Genomic DNA, 17,036 nt, shown 5'->3' with positions numbered 1-17,036 from the left:
AGTCTCGGTCCTATCATGTGGGTTTGTCGCTGTGTGAGGTTACAAACAGGTGCTTTTTACTTTGCACTCATTACAAAGTCACATGTAAAGAGATCCAGCAAGTTGTTAACATGCAATCGATCAAAAACTAATGATTATAAATGCAAAAAGAAAGAGGGAAAAAATGGGGAACAGCTACAGTTGTTATTGTAGAGCTGCAACATGTAAGGATTCAATTAAAAAGGGTTCAAAACTAAAATAATCAGCAGAATGTGAAGAAATAACATTATGTGAAAGATGTCTTTGTTTTGTTTTGCAGCTGCATGGCTAACTGAGCTAACAGGCTAACTGTAGCTGCAGTCATGGATGTATGAACAGAATTCAGCAGGTGGACAATTCTTACATATTGTACCTTTAATACGGGACAATGTAGGTTCATGTAGTTGATCTGCAGCTTTTTGTGAAACCATCCGTGAATATCTAACAGCATGTGGATTTTTTTATTTGCAGTGATCATTTCTAAACTTTAATCTCAGAGAAGATCAGCGTGTTCTGAATCGCTGCTGATCCATCACACAAACTCCTGGTGCTGTTCTGCATCTGCTCCACTGAGAACAGGTTTTACTGTGATCTTATTAGTGCTGAGAACTTATTATCAGGGCTAAACTTTATAAAATCTCCCCTCAGATCTGAGACCTGCGACCTCCCTTGATAAGAAATTAAAAACTCATCTTTTTAATTTGGCTTTTATTGTGGAGAAACTGCATGAAGACTGTAATATCATTATTTTTTATTTTGTTTATTTGCCCTTCTCTAATTTATTGCATTGCTGCTTGTTTTAACCTGTTACTGCTAAATGTTTTAATGGTTTATTCTTTTTATTTTGTCCTGTTAAGCACTTTGCTTGACTTAATCAATGCAATTACATTTTAAATATAAATTCTGTGTCTCGCTCGACATCCAACTTTTCGGGTGAATCGTTTCCCTGAATGTGACAGAAGTGTGTAACAGACGAAGCTGCACCAGGTTCTGTTGGACTGATATTAAAACACGTGTCACATGAAACTCAGCAGAACCTGCAAATCCTGGCCAGAGTGTTTACTGCAGCCACGAACTGCTTCACCCCGGCAACATCAACTCTACCTGCCAGCCAGGGGCAAGTCGAGGCATGACCTGAGATATGGGCACACACACACACACACACACACACACACAGACACACACACACACACAAACACACACACACACAGACACACACAAACACACACACACACACTAAAGCGTAACTGTGGAGACAGTTGTGTTACTCCAGCAGTGGTCACTTCTCAACAGAACAGTGAGCTCTGCAGCGACCACAGGTAAGATCACTCATCCACACACACACACACACACACACACACACACACACACACACACACAGGTACAGGACGGCACTGATAGTTCACTTGATGTTTCACATGACTACAAACATATCTCATTTTGTTTTTCACAGCCATGGAGAGAACAAGAGGAGCCGAGCCGCCACAGATCTGTTCAGGTGTTCAGGTGTTGGAGCAGTCGAGCAGCCAATCACAGTTCTGCTTCCTCGTCTTCCCTCCAGAGAGATTCAACATCACGACGTCAAAACAGGAATAAAATCTGAAAATCATTGGCTGGAGAAGAGCTGCCTCACTCATTGGTAAACTTTATTATTTCTAATTTCATTGTGTAGTTTTTTTAAATCTTGTCTTTACTCATAACGTTAACTTGTTAAAAAGTCAGTGTCATGAAAAACAGACAAACAGAAGCCTGGATCAGAAATATTTTTTCTCAATAAATATATTCTTTAGCAAATGAACACCAGGTGCACTTTGAGGGTTTGGTGAGTTACTTTAAAGGTTTTTTTTTTCCAATTTGATTTTTACTTTTATTTCAGTCATTTACTAATTTTTTTCTGTTTTATAAGTTTAGTTACACTAAACATTGTGTTTATTCTCATAGCAAACAATAAATCAAATAAAAAGTCACAAAACCTTCAGAAAAAGTTTTCTGGATCAGGTCACTTCCTGGACTCTTAGCTGGTTGCCTGGCAACGGCTCATATCCAGGAAGTAGTCTGGTACACAAACAAGAAACTGTCTCTGCACTTTAGTTTTAGTACGAGTTAATCAAACAAGACAGAACGTGTTCTTCATTGGGGCTTTAAAAGATGCTGCTGTAGTTTCTTTTTGGCAGAGCCAGGCTAGCCGTTTCCCTCTGTTTCCAGTCTTTGTGCTAAGCTAAGCTAACTGGCTGCAGCCTTGTATTTACCATACATGCAAACAGTATCAATCTCAATTGGTATCAGCACATTTTAGTTCCCTAAAGGTGGAGCTGTTGCTTTAAGGATTCTCTTCTTTGACATCAGGTTTCTTTTTGTATTTTACTCTAAAACATGTTCAGTGTGTTTCAGTGTGAATCCCCCGCGGTGCTCCTGACTCCTGGTTGGGGTTGCTGTGTAGGCAGTGTTGTTAGCTGATTGTTCTTACACACCAATCACTAACTACACTACCAGTACAACCACCGCCACACACAGCCGCTCGGCCAGAGCAGCTTCCACACCGAGCTCAACGTTCAGTGTTCACGCAGGACTGAAGTGGATTACTGAACAAAAGAAGAAATAAAGGGGCACTGAGAAGCTCCTCCTGCTGCTCTTAGACTGTCTTTACGTTGAGATATAAAGAAATAAAAAGGTCCAAAGTGTCCCGTCAACAGCGCCGCTGCTCTCTGATGTCCGTACATGAGAGAAAGCTGATTGGCTGCAGGATTTTATGTTGCAGTACCAGAGTCGACCACTGGAACAGCGACCAGTGTTGAAACAAATACAAGTATCCTCTACATCAGTGGTTCTTAACCGGTGGGGACACTCTCCCCGGGGGGGGGGGCGCGAGTAGGCTACAGGATGGGAGAAGAGAAAAAAAATCTGAAAAAAAAAAATTTCACGAAAATTCCCCCCATGTCGAAATGCAAGTATTTGGACTATTACAACATACAAACAACTCATCCTTCTGGTGGCTTTTATTTTGTCAAAAGCGACTACCGACAAATCAATCTTTTACTGGTGTTATTGGAGACGCTGACTTGAAAGCACGTATCACTCTGCAGTTACTGTGCTCAGCGAGCAGCGGGTGCTGCCGTGAGTCCCTCCCCCGTCCAAAAGCGCTCACAGGCGGTCAGTCTCTCAGTACCTCGCGCAGCAGTCCAGCCTGCAGTCGGAGCAGAGAGGAGTCACACAGCACTCCGCGTCCAGGATGCGCATGGCCGCCGCCGTCCCCGCCCTGGCGCACAGAGCGGGGTGTAAATGTAACTTATATTAACAAATAATAGCCAGGTTTTAATTAACCACAGGGACCCGCCGGATGCAGGTGTATATTTTGATAAATAACCAAATAAATGCTGGGTCTAATTCATTTTTTTTTTTTTAATCAAGGAAGAAGACGTGACCACTGACAACTGCACGTGTTTCTTCTTCGCCTTATTCACATATTGTGCTTGTTTCCTGTCAGTATCACATTGATGATCACCATGGCCCCGGTGCAGCACAAAATTAAAAGTACGACTTCAAATTCAAACTGTCGTAATATGCAGAGGAAAACTCGGGAGAAGCAGCCGCTAGACGTTTCTCTGTCGACCCCAAGAGAGGGAGAGGAGGAGGGGGGGGCCCAACTGCAATGAACCAGCTTTGGGGGGGCCCAGCTTGCAAAAGGTTGAGAACCCCTGCTCTACATTTATTTCTTCATTTTACTTTGCAGATTCAGATTATTCAGAGTTAACAGACTTTTATAGTGACATGTTATCAGATGTTGTGGGCAGAACGTGTGAGAAGATGTTGCTTCAGAGCCAAAGTCGACATTTTTTAAATAACTTTATTTAATCGGGGAATCTGACAGAAGTATCACCGATATGAGAATCAGAAAATGCTGAAAATCAGCCCCGATAATCCGTCTCGTCCCGGGCGGATGTCGCCACGTTTTACTTGAGTGACGCTGATGAAAACATTTGTTCTTGCTCGTCCCTAAAAAACCTCCTGGTGTTAAAAACCAAACGATGAAATGAAAGAAACGCTTCAGAACGAGCAGCAACACGACAGACGCATTCATTTCTTTTCAATGACTGTTCAATGTTACTTTATTCACACTTACTTTAATCTTATAGTTTAAAAACACATTTAGAAGGAAGAAATACTTAAAATACTTGAATATTTCAAAGATTAAAAACATGCTTAAACAGCATTACTTTAAATCATTGGCACTTTAAACCATGTAACAATTATAAACTCTTATCCTTTAAAGGTGCATAAACTGTCCTGAAACTCTTTTTTCCCTGCTCACAGGGTCTGCAGCGCTCCGATCCGGCTTCAGGTCCGCCGTCCTGAGCAGTCACCCGATTGTGGTTCTGGGTTGAAGGCTCGGCTCGCTCTAGGATCGGGATTTGCTGACCCAGTGGTACTTGTCGACACGAGGCCCGGCGAAGGTGAACGAGGGTCGATAGGACTTGAAGCCTTTCTGTCCGGAGAACTGGGAGGTCGGCCCTCCGACTGGAGGAGCTTGAGGTGGGAACGACTCCGCAGTGAAAGCCTTCCGCTTCTCCCTGAGCCAGGTCTGAGGAGCACCGGGAGAAAACTCACTGAACTGAGGAGGAGAGGAGGACGGTTAGAGGAAACAGACACTACAGACTGAAACAGCAACGATTCTTTAACTACCAAACCCTGCTGTAAACTACTGAAGACTTTCAAAGGGTGACCCGGCTGCTAAGATCTCATGTTTGTGTCTTTAAGTGACCGTTCGGGACAATTTGTTCACTGACAGGTTCAGATTGTCTGACGACGTTATGAAAAGGATTCCTCCAGAGAGAATAAGACCCTGTTCAACCAGAAACAGCATCTATCGCCAACGCAACCGGCCTCCATTTGCAGAAACTAATTTTATTGTAAAAACCAACTTAATTCATCAGAGAAGCAGCGAATTAAGGATTTATTTTTGACTTAGGCAGAGCTGGAGACTGTTGCAACAGTGAGAAGACGAACAAGGTGAATTCAGTGAGTTTAACTAAACAGATAAAATGACAGTTTCTGCAAATGGAGTCTGGTGGCTTTGGCGATAGAGGCCGTTTCTGTTTCAACAAAAAGGTTAATCTGTCGGGATCCTTAACATCATCATGAGTCTGTCAGTGGAAACTTTCAGTGGATGTTGATGATGATACTCAGGATTTGTGTTGTTGAGGTTCACATGTTGTGTTGGACTCACCCTGTAGACACTGTTGGGGTTGCTGACAGTCGGGATTGTTTTGGGCTCAGGGTTGGTCGGCGGGATCAGAACAGAGCAGACAGACGATAGGCTGCTGCTGCTCATGCTGTTGTCTCCGCCCCCTTCCTCCTCCTCGTCTGAGGAGCTTCCCGATTGGACCTCCAGGCTCGCCCGCTCCACCGCGTCATGAATGCGGCGGGAAAATTCCCCATCTGCACGACGACCGCTGGCCACCACCGAGACACAGAACGGAGTGCTGTGTTCACCGTACCTGCAGGAAAAACAGACAACTGAGAAACCAACAACCTCCGAAAGAAAACAGTGCAGCTTCCAGTCAAACTGTCGTCCACATCGTCTCACTGTTCCTGAGCGCCGTCACTTCAGTCCTGGTGGCGCCATGTTTGAATAAAGCATCAACAGTCACATGATGGACAAAAACACCTTTACTAATTATGAAACCAGCAGCACAGCAGTACATCTCCTCTGCAGCAGTGAGTCCGTATGTTACGTCTTCAAATGATATATTAGAACTACAATTAAACACTTTGACATGAAACTAGAGCTAGCAATTGATTAGCTTAGCATGAAAACAGGGAGCAGTGAGAAACGGCTAATCTGCAATGTGACGTTTTAATAAATACATTTAAAGTACAGATCATTTAACTCGTGTTTAATTTGGACACAAACTGAAATGTAAAAACAGCAAGTTGTGGTTCCACAGGGAGTTAGAAGATGGAACATTTCTTGCTCAGGAGCAACAATCTAAAGTCGTTGGATGTTGTGAGGCAACTAGTAGAATCCAGGAAGTCACAGGTGCTAAAATAAGCTACTCACCTGATATTTAGCATACAGACTCAATAGAATCAGTCTCATCATACGTCATATTCAGTTAACTGAAATGTGACCAGAATCTCTTTAATTGAGTCGTTGCAGGGTTGAAAGCATTAAAACAACAGTGAGGTGAAAGTGAGCAGCGTGTTTAAAGTTAACCCTGTTAATGTTGTTGGTTCTGAATGAAGTGCTATTAAATACCTGCAGGACACCTCCCCGGGGTCGACCCACACGGTCAGCTCCTGTGGAAAGCCCAGGTCCTCGTACCGCACGGCGCTCCGCTCGCAGGCCTGCTGCAGAACCGGGTCCTGCAGCCGCACTCGGTTCATCCGCAGACACCTGAAACACACAGCAGGGACGATCAGCACCAAACGACTCGGCCTCACGGGTCTTAACCATGATGTGGAAAGTCCGACTGGGCCGGTTTTGGTGCTCTCTGTAGACGACTAGCTTTGGTTTCGTTTCAGTCCAAAGTTTTACATTTCTGCGTCTCAGCTCAGATCTCGGCCTCAAATCCAAAAATGTCATTTGTGATGCTTTGCAAACAGAAAACATTGTTTTTTTTTTTAAAATGATGCCAGTGCTCCTGTTTGGTGTGCATTTTTAATTTCTCTAAACTTTTGGGGATTAAGACTTTGTAAGTATAAAAATTAAGCATCCTTCAACAGGAAGAAATAAAATGTCCTCAGACGGGAACAGATTCCAGGTTTTGTCTCACTAATTCATTCAACAATCTTTCTGCTTTCAGAAATTCCTGCATCCCAAAATAAAAATCCTTCCAGCTCTTATCCCACATCAAGCTTTAAATATTATAAAGCATAATTAACAAGTTCCAACCAGAAAATCTGATCAGGTTTTGGACCTGGTCCACTTTCTCGCTGGGCTGGCTGTAAAGGTTCTTGGCTGAGCTGGCAGCCATCTTGTTTTTCACAGATTAATGGTGCTTTTGTTGCCACTAGATGACAGAAACAGTCCACAGATGAGAACAACAGGTCCAAGTTAAGCAGAGTGAAGAATAAAAGAGCAGAAAACCCAAAATGTCTCCATGAGGACGAAGCGTCTCCGAAGAAAAACAAAACACACAAAAAAATCTTAAAAACAAACTGAAGCCAAATCTCCATCCAGTGTTTCTCTGGACAACATGCAGCTGATTCATTCACGCAGTACAAGTGATATTATAAGTAGACGAGTTAATGATGATCTCACAGCAGCATTAAAGGAGCAGTCTGTAGTTTGGTTGAAGAAGTGTCAAGAATAAGATCTTCACTAACAAACTGAACAATCAAACTCTTTGTTTTAATAAATAAACTGAACAAACAACCTGACAACACAATTTATACGGTTTTACTTTGTTTATGTGTGGCGGACCCTGCCACCTTTCCAGATTCTTATATCTGATTGGTTTCAAACAGACGAGACAGAGCGTACCTGTAGGCCTGGCCCTTGGTGGGCGCGTTGGGGTGCCAGTGGTTCTTGTAGCTCTCGAACAGGACGGAGGTGAGCGCCGCAGCAAAGCGCTCCCTGCCTTCGTTACCCAGACATCCGTATCTCTTCACCAGCCGGGCCAAGAAGAACACAGCAGCAGCGATCTCCTCCTTCATGACTGCACACACACTCTCTGACCCTCAGCGTAACAAACCTGCACTGTTAAAAACCTCTGCAGAGAATAAAACACGTGTAGGCCGATCCTACTGTTACAGAAAAACAAAAAAAACACATAAAACTAACAGGACAGCCTGGAGGTCAGACGACTTCAGCAAACAGATTTGCTGCCGGAGCTCTGGAGAGAACTCCGCTGTGATTTCTACCACAACAATAAATAAGGAAACATAGATATATATTTATTTACGTTTGTCTAAATGTGTGTGTCAGCAGCAGAACTTCACACACATCAGAGGCTAAAAGAGTCAGAACCAAAAAAAAAAATACAGTAACTCCCTCCTTCTTTCTCATGTGGTTTAATGAAACCTCAGTTCAGCTGTGTGACGAGCTGACACACCTGAAGCTCGTTAACTTAATCACCTGTGTGTGTGTGTGTGTGTGTGTGTGAGTGTGTGTGTGACTCCATCTCTGCAGCAGGTCACTGTTGAAATTCCCAAATTCCAAAATGTGAATAAATGACTTGAACATTTGACGAGACTGAATTAATGAAACGAAACTTTATGAGATTCAACTCTGTGACACAGCGACAGTTCTGCGCTCTTCTCTCTGCTGATGAACTCACTTTTTATAAGATTAACTGGATATTAATTGACCCCAATCCAGCCGCTGGGACAAACAAATATTCACTCTTTGTCAACCAAAAATACAGTAATCCCATATAGAAATATCATCAGAGTAAAGCAGTGTTGTAAAAAGTTACCAGACAGTCACACTTGAGTAAAAGCAGAGATATCATGTTAATAAATCAATTATATTCTGGTGAAAGTCACCGACCGCACAGCACTTGAGTAAAAGTCTTCATTTATATGATAATAAACATACTTTAGTAAAAGTTTCGGCCAGTTATCAGATCCCAGCTGGAAAAACCAGCATAGACCAGCACAACATATGCTGCTGGTCTTACTGGTGACCAGCATGTTGTGTTCTGGTCTATGCTGGTTTTTTCAGACTTTTGGAATCTGTGTTTTTAAAAAGACTCAGATTGATTTAAAAATGTGCTTCTATGTGCTTTGGCTCTGATGTGGCATGTGATCTGCAAAGTGACTAAAGTTGTCAAGTAAATACAGGAAGTACAAAGTAAAATAACTCGTCAGTTTTAGAGTTTTGATTCAAAATGCTGACGGTGTCACACAGTTAAAGCTGCTGGCAGCTCAGCCGACAGGCGGACAGACTCGTAAACCAAACTCCATTCTAAAAACACGTGTTTTATAGTCGGGCCTTAGTTTTCACAGTAAAACAGCTCAAAAACTGCCAAACACAAACATTAGCAAAGATATTTAGTAAATTGCCAGTTTGAGTCAAGAATAGAGAAGGCAAGCAACGATGCCAACCAATCAGAGGCGGACTGGAGCAGGTCCGGTTGGGTCCATCATGATGTGTTCTCCCCGTGTTGTGTGGGTTTACTCCGGGTATTCTCCCACAACAACACAGATAATAAAAATTGCCCCCAGAATATTAAACATTCTTTTTAGACCGTTAAAACAGAGACTCTTTCCACGCCAGACATTTTGACACGACGGCTCTGTTCTGTTCTATCACGTGACCCAGTTAGTCGTGTCGAGACCAGAACCAGGAACTAGCTCACCTAAACTGAAAGCAGCCATCATGACTCTTATAAACTCAGTGTACGGTGTGCTATGAGGAAAACTTCTTCACATCTTGAGCATCTTTTTATAAACATTCCCCAGAAAACACGCCTCACAGATCATGTATCTTCAGTAATGTTTGACTCCTAGTTTTATATATTTGAACAATATTTGGCTGCATGAGATTTTAATGTCCCATCGAGGAGTTTCTGCTCATCAACCAGAAGAGAAGCAGGAGCGTCTGTAGAGACGACATCAGATCTGGTGACGTTAAACAGCTGCTGGTTCAGGTTTCAGCCACTGGATGGAAACAAACAGCCTCTGAAGAGATGTGTAGCTGACAAGTGGCAATTATTTTCTCTATTAACTGATTTTAAATGTAAGAAAATAGTCAACCTCCTGCTAACAATGTCCCAGATCCAAGAGTGATGCTCTCAGATCACTTGTGTCATCAAAAACATATCGTCTTTGCACCGATGGAGAAGATAAAGATGTTTATGAGGCTGGACGCTGAGAACGTTCCTCCCTCGTCTCGTCTGAACGTGGAAAATAACCAAGAGGAAATAACGAGACGCAGAAACAATCACAGCATATATTTTATTTGAGTGAACACTGAATTTATAGAAAGCCAAACCCATTCTGTCAAAGAAAAAACTAAACATTCTTATAACTTCCACCATAGAAATGTATCAAGTGAACAAGCGTAAAGGTTATAGACAGCAGGGACACAGCAAAGTGCAAATCATGAGAGGAAGTGAAGAGAAAATTTACAAAAATATTTATAGCTATTCTTCTCCTGTCAGACGGCCGCCATGACGCTTCAGCTGCTTTCTGTTCACACACTCAGAGGTTTAAAACCAGAGGAGGGGAAAAACTTTGGCCTTTAGATGAATTCATGTAGGAGTCACTGAACGATCACATCAGTAAATCAAAGTGTGCGGAGGTTTCCCTGCAGCTTCTCAGGCCGTGATCAGGAGGAATGATGCTGACTGGAATACAAATCAATGGGCGACATCTTCTGAATCCGATCAGTGCGACAGTGTTTGTTTGGTTTAACATGTGACAGGAAGCGGAGCCGGACGAAAACAGCAAACAAAACAAAACATGCAGAAAAACAGACTGCAAGGAAACGCCTCACCTGTCTGACTGTTTCTTTGTCTACTGAAGACGTCAAACAATAAAAAACACGGAACAGTTTGGTGACTTAAAGGAGGAAACCTGATCACATCTCGTGTCATCAGGAGGGAACAACTGTCTGACTTCATCAAAATAAAAACTGTCTTAAAACTTTAACATCTTCCAGCAGTCATGAATGAAGTAGTCAGATTAAAACATACCAGTGTTTGGGACATTAAAGGACGTATCGATAACATTTTTTTTGAAAAAAATCATGTTTTAAAATAACAGATTCTACAGAAAGGTGCAGAATAAAATCTGACTTTACCTTAAAAACATTATTATGATTGTGAATTAATAATTCTAAAGTGATTGTTGTCGAGCTTCTAACAGCATTTGTCAGCCAATAGAATAAAACAATCTGTTTACAGACTCGAGTTGTCAGTTTGTGGATTTTATCTTTTTAAATGGCTGCGCTAATGTTAGCTAATTAGTGTTAGCATCGTTAGCTAGTCGACCACTGACGACTGTAACGACACATCCCGCTGCTGGAGTTGATCAATAACACCTTTATGGATGCAGGATTGAGAGTAAAGTCCTGGTAAAACTAGTTTTATGGTAATTTAAATTCATTCTAATAGAATCATCTCGATTTGTGGATTCACTTGTGGGAGGAAGTTTATTAATTCTCTCTGGTTGAATTAAATATATTTGGTCAACACACTTTAGACTCTTAGTTCAGATTAAAACACAAAATAAAACGAGCTTTGTAAAGAAACGTCAGCAGGAATGAAGCAAAGCATCAGATGAATAAATAAATCAATTATTCTGCGGTCGAGTCCGATCAACATAAAACACAGAGCTCTTCAACATTTATACAAAACTCTGAAAAAGCTTTTAAACATAAAATTCCCAAAAACAGTTTAAAATAATTTTAACAAAATAAAAGTTTTACAAAACAATCACAGAGAACGTCAACAGGAAGTGAAAACAGCCTGAACGACACGATTATTAAAAAGAAAACGAAAAACAAAAGTTGGATCATTTTCAGCGAGCAGCACTCTGCGGCCGCCCGGCACGTTAAAGGGCCAGTTCACCCAAATTATTGAGCTCGAAAACAAGATGCAGACGGGTCGGTTCTGCTCCAAATCAAAATCCCTTCAAATTTCATCAATATTCAAATTTCACCTTCCAGAGTAACTTATGTTGTAACTTTATAAACAGACAGAATCTTCATGGATCCACCTGAAGACACTGTTGACACGTCAGTCAGGCTTCGATTCACATCCACGGTTTCTTTTCCAAAGTTCTATCAGAACTTCACAGAACCCAAAGACACCTCGATGTCCTCAGACAGCTTGTTAAGCCAACAGGCAAATATATTATATATTCCATACTCTACTTTCTATGATGAGAAAAACAGAAAATCAGTACAGATATAAATTACAGAAGGTGGAATCAGAGTTTTCAACATTTGCAACCATTAACTGATTCGTTTCCAACTATTGTGATGATCAACTAATTGGTTCAAGAGGACAACGTGGATATTTTCTGGTTTCTTTCCTCTGTGACAGTTAAATTAATATTTCTGAGTTTCAGACTAAACACCAAAAATCATTTGAGGACGTCATTTTAGGCTGATCAACATTTTTCACCCTTTTCTTACATTTTTTTGAAAAAAACTAAACCAACAATCCAGAAAATGAATCAGATTAACTGACAGTGAACATAAATGTGAACTAATCTCTGCAGGTTAAAGTTTTGTCACCTCAGTGGGGACGAAAACCTGAAACCTGTTTTCATCGTGTCCATGTTAGTCTGGACCTCTGTACTCAGATTACTCTGCACTCACACAGATTAGAGTCCGTCTGCACGAGTTTATAGAAGTAAATGTTTCACAGATGAATTGTTGCTTTTATAAGCAAGTACTTTGTGTAACTGTGAGCAGACATTTAACTGGCTCAGGACAGAAGAGGTAACAGAACATGTCCTCACAAATGCACTGAAATGATTTTGAAACTGGTTTTGAATCTTAAATGATGACGACTACAAACGCAGCCTGTCGACAGAAACTAAAGACAAACGAACCCGACAGACTCTGTGTGGTGACGAGGCCTCAGCACAGACACACACAGAGGTGATGGAGGAGTAAACTGTAACAGCGCCGCTCTCACAGGACCCAGTTTAAATAACAGAAAGGCAGAAATGTGTCAGAAATACAAAAAAACAAAACAGTCACTCAGGACACGTGGCCGCTCAAACCAGCTCCACCCTTCACACACATGAAGGCTGTGTCCTGATGAGAAGTCTTCACGGGTCGACACAACCCGAGGAGCCACATTTCAATATTCATTATTATTATTATTATCATGATTATAATATTCCCTCTCTGATACGAACACCAGGGTTACAGACTTCCACTCAGGCTCACGTCTCCACGCTGTGACATTTATACTGTCGGAGCACCGACGCTTCTCCTCGCTGTGTTCGCTACAGAATGAACATGTGATGGTTTTATACTGACAGCAGCTGAAAGTTCAACCTGAACAGCTGATCTGCGCTGTAACACAGTGCAGACCGGCTGTGCTTGTGCGTAGGAAAATGGACGTCGTACGGTCGAGGGAATGTCGTCTCAAAATGTTCAAAATGTAGCGCACACATCAACAGATAGTTACATGTTCAGGTGTTCCTTCTTTTCAGTGGATAAAATATGTTTTGCTGTCGCTGCATTAGAACCTCAAACAACCCACATCCAAAGAACCAACTATCACTTTAAGGTGGACTGACTACGAAGACGGACCAGAGGTGAAATCGGTGCCAATCGTTGGCTCTGGTTCAGTTCGGATCAGGACCTGTGAAGACCTCTCGCCTCAACACACTCTGATCCAACACAATGAAACCAACTAAAGAGGAATATCAGAGTGCAAACAGCTGGAAACAGCTCAAGAAAACAAACTTCTTACAAATACAGATTTTACCTCCCAGCAGATATTTGATCAAATCTGATACTTGAGATTCAGTTTCAGTCTGATTTTGATCCTGCAGTCAGGATCAATGTTAAACAATGTTGTTGCATGTGTGGTTTAAATCACGAGTACGAGAAGCAGCTTCATTCACAAAGTATTCCACTGACCAAGATAAAGTCCAGCCGGTTTACAGTCTCAAATAAAAAGCAGACTACAGTACAGACCGGGGACCAGCAGTTTATATGTACACGTGCTGGTGAAGCTTTAAATGATTAAATACTTTAAATGTGCGTTTTATAGAGTCCAGCAGGTTTGTGTCGTCACAACAGAAGGAAGACGACTCGTCTCAGTCTCGAGACGAGAAACCAAAAGCAATCAAGCCAAACACAGTAGAAGCTTCATATTAAGGTCGCTGTAGTAAGAGTTAACGAGTCCGGCTGCACTTATTAACATTAATCTGATTATATAGGTGTTGATATAACAGCATAACACATTTATAAACGCTAACATGAAACTCAACAGGTTATAAAGTGCTCAAGTTTCAGAAATGTCCTTTAAATAGCATCACAGAGACGCACTTATTAAACCTTAATGAAGCTTCGTTGCTTTATTAAGATTAACACAAGATGCTTCTATAGGACTCGTTAGGGCCTAATGACACATGACACTTATTACAAGGACCTTAATATAGGGCTTTAACATGAAGCGCTGGGTAAATTAAACTATTAAAAAAATGATAAAATATAATATTCAACATCAGCACAAAGGTTTGGTGATGCAGGAGTGAGGAAGCTGCTCGAACGAGGGAGAATTATCATTTGCACATAATTCGTAATTTAAGAGATCGTTGATGATTTATAAATAATAATAAAAATACATGATGAATTTGGTGTTTAAAGTAGGAGGAGCTTTGGTGGAGAATTCAAACGTGATTCGCGACGTTCAGACTCACAGCAGACGTGAAACTGAACCTCTGTCAGAATTATCTGGAAATAAACTTCACCCAGTAGAAAACTAATTTGGCACAAAGACCTTCGTCGCCACATCAGCTGCCACTTTTCTCCTCACGCCACGACTTCAAATCAAACGAGGGACGCAACAGTAAAAGCAGCGCGACAAGGCCTCATTCTGTACGAACACCAGAACAAATTAATAATGCAACAATGAACAAAAAGCACCCTCATCAGGAGTGACTGAGCTGAAGTGAATATTGTCTTAAAAACAAAACAAATGAAGACGAGAGCAACAAAGTTTGTTTTGTGGTTTGTCAGACGAGGCTTTGGTTCAGATCTCTGATCGCTTCTAATAAAACTTCAGTGGCTCTTTACGATCAGATGTTCAGAGTTTGTGTTCCAACATGTTACGTGTGATTTTCCATAACGAACAAAACAAAAAACAATAAATAGATTTAAAAACAAAACGTGTTCACGTGTTGAGTGATTTTCTGGCAACTGACCCACTTCAAGGTGCAACAAGTAAGAATTTCAGTTTAAATCCTTCAGAAATGATGAAAGATGAAGAGATTCACGTTTATAAGACGTCGACCTGTTTGTACCGTGCTGCAGAGGTGTCGACTGAAGTTAGCATGCTAACCAGCTAGCCATCCCATCCTGTCTCCTGCTGCCACAGCGAGGTCGCAGAGCAGCTCGCTAGCTGAATTGCTAAATGAGCTAACTAGCTCAGCAGCCAATTCTGATGGTGGCCAAATTTAAACATACAGCACCTAAAAAATTCAAACTGCTTTGGAAAATGTTCAGAAGCTCTGCGGCACCTTTTCTTTTGACGACTTAATAAACCAAAGATCACAACGTACACGAGTACGAGTGAGCGCGTCGTTCTCTCTCGGTACAGTAACGAACTGTAACAGTCACTTTCTATTCTTACGTGCAATTCCTCAACATTCAACAATCACATTTCCCGAGCAGATTTCATGCAGCGCCAACACAGAAAAACAGGATTTCTACACGTCATTCAATTTAAAATCAAACCTCCTCAAACTGTATCTATGCAGGTCTGAACGACTTTCTGTAACTCATTGGCTTATAATAAATCAATTTCCCATGTTTTTCCTGAGCAACAATCGGAGTGTTTGTCATTTAAAACAAAGTAAAATCTGTCTTACTCGTCAGCTCGAGGAAATAAAACCTTCTAAACTTTCAGTCTTCTGCTACAACTGAACATTTAGCTGCCTGCGGAGTGTCGAGAGTGGTTGAGAGTGAGAATAATCATCCTAAAAATAGCAACAATAAATAAAAAACACTTTGCAATAAAAAGAGAAGTCAACATAAGATCTGGATGAGAGTGAGTAGATGACTGATACCGGAGCGTATCATTGGTATGAATCTGAAGGAGCGTGAATATATTCTGGTGCTGAAACTCCAGGTGCTGCCGTGCTCACACTCCTCTTATCTGCCCGACACAGTCCGAGGGAAGTCTCGCTTCCTGCTGCCGTTAAAACGGGAGTTTCTTCAGCTGCTCGAAGGTGATGAAGAACTGAGCGGAGTGTTCAGGATAATTCACAGCAGACACCTTTATAACAATAATCACCGTTTCTAAAATATAAGCTTAGATTAGTGATCTGTGTGTGGAGAAAGTGTTTTATGTTGTGTTGAACTCTTCTCTGACTCAGCTGAGGATGTTTTCAGTTATTGTTAAAGGAGCATTCTGTAGTTTTGTTGAAGAAATATTAATGAGCAGAGAAAAATCCTCATTGGCTGATTTTGTTTCTGCCTAAACAAACCAAATAAACAAACTCTCTTTGTTTTCCTGACTGAGTCAACAAACTGAACAGCTGGTTTATTCACTGAGGGAAATGGTTAATATTTCAGAGTTGGTATTATTGCCTTATTAATACAGTTTATATAAAAATTCTGAGTTTCTTCTACAAAACTGCACCTCAATAAAATAAATACTTCATTCACCACAAGCTGAACAGACTCGTTTAAAACCTGTTTGATCTTCGAACATGGACGACTTGTTTCAGCACTGGTCAGCTGAATGTTGCTGAAAATCCTCAATAACTTAATTCACAATCAATAATATACATCTTACATCAGCTTAGGAGCAGAAGAAATGGATAAAAGCGATTATTATGATGCAGCTTATGTTGCGCTATCAATTTATATAGAAGAAGAACTGTGAAGAACTGTGTGTGTTTTAAAGGATACGATGATGTTCCACGGGCCGAGTCGCAGCCAGTTGGGCCAGAATCCCTTATAGAGAGCAAAGAAGCCCTCGTTCTTCCACGTCTGCATCAATCCGTCCAGTGTTCCTTTGTACATGGGGCCTCCTGTCATCACTCGCTGGTTCATCATCCGGGTCCGGACCACGTCTACGGGGTTGGAGGCCAGCGCCCCGGCCAGGCCGCACGTGAAACTTGATCTGAACACACAACAGACACGGAACAAGGTTAACTGAGCAGTCTGAAGCCGAGTTTCAGTCCCTGCAGCAGCTTCCATCACTGCTGGAACACTTCAACACACACAGTGAGATCTCAAAACTTAGAGTGAATATACGTACATGAAATGTGTCAAAATGGTGTCGCCCATGACTCCAGAGCGAAGGAGGTGCTTCTTCGTTATGTCATAGACAGGAAGTTCCACCCCAACAACAATGGCTGCTCGCTGCGCTGTG

The 17,036-nt window shown here is 41.6% G+C and overlaps 2 protein-coding genes and 1 long non-coding RNA gene across 3 annotated transcripts in view; 1 reads left to right on the top strand and 2 right to left on the bottom strand.

The window, feature by feature from the left end:
* The first annotated feature begins 1,269 nt into the window (after nucleotides 1-1,269).
* On the top strand, nucleotides 1,270-5,893 carry LOC115593462 (uncharacterized). The gene is made up of 3 exons (XR_003986316.1): nucleotides 1,270-1,337; nucleotides 1,472-1,657; nucleotides 3,427-5,893. It is a non-coding gene; the product is annotated as an uncharacterized LOC115593462 (long non-coding RNA).
* On the bottom strand, nucleotides 4,100-8,011 carry btg4 (B-cell translocation gene 4). The gene is made up of 4 exons (XM_030436980.1): nucleotides 7,502-8,011; nucleotides 6,275-6,412; nucleotides 5,243-5,513; nucleotides 4,100-4,627 (listed from the first exon to the last, which is right to left on the bottom strand). The coding sequence occupies exons 1-4, from the start codon at nucleotides 7,672-7,674 to the stop codon at nucleotides 4,415-4,417; spliced, it is 795 nt and encodes a 264-aa protein (XP_030292840.1). The 5' UTR covers nucleotides 7,675-8,011; the 3' UTR covers nucleotides 4,100-4,414.
* A 1,888-nt stretch (nucleotides 8,012-9,899) lies between these two features.
* slc25a14 (solute carrier family 25 member 14) overlaps nucleotides 9,900-17,036 on the bottom strand; it is a 12,448-nt gene continuing 5,311 nt past the window's right edge. Inside the window, exons 5-7 of the mRNA XM_030437550.1 lie at nucleotides 16,923-17,031; nucleotides 16,571-16,784; nucleotides 9,900-15,896 (exon numbers count right to left, since the gene is read on the bottom strand). Coding sequence (XP_030293410.1) covers nucleotides 15,855-15,896; nucleotides 16,571-16,784; nucleotides 16,923-17,031 — 365 coding nt within the window. The 3' untranslated portion in view covers nucleotides 9,900-15,854. The remainder of the gene's footprint in view (nucleotides 15,897-16,570; nucleotides 16,785-16,922; nucleotides 17,032-17,036) is intronic.

This window comes from Sparus aurata, chromosome 13, assembly GCF_900880675.1.
Source record: "Sparus aurata chromosome 13, fSpaAur1.1, whole genome shotgun sequence".
In the NCBI taxonomy this organism is placed as follows: Eukaryota; Metazoa; Chordata; class Actinopteri; order Spariformes; family Sparidae; genus Sparus; species Sparus aurata.
The sequence above is the reverse complement of the archived record's forward strand: the minus strand, read 5'-3'. Positions and strand labels throughout refer to the sequence as shown.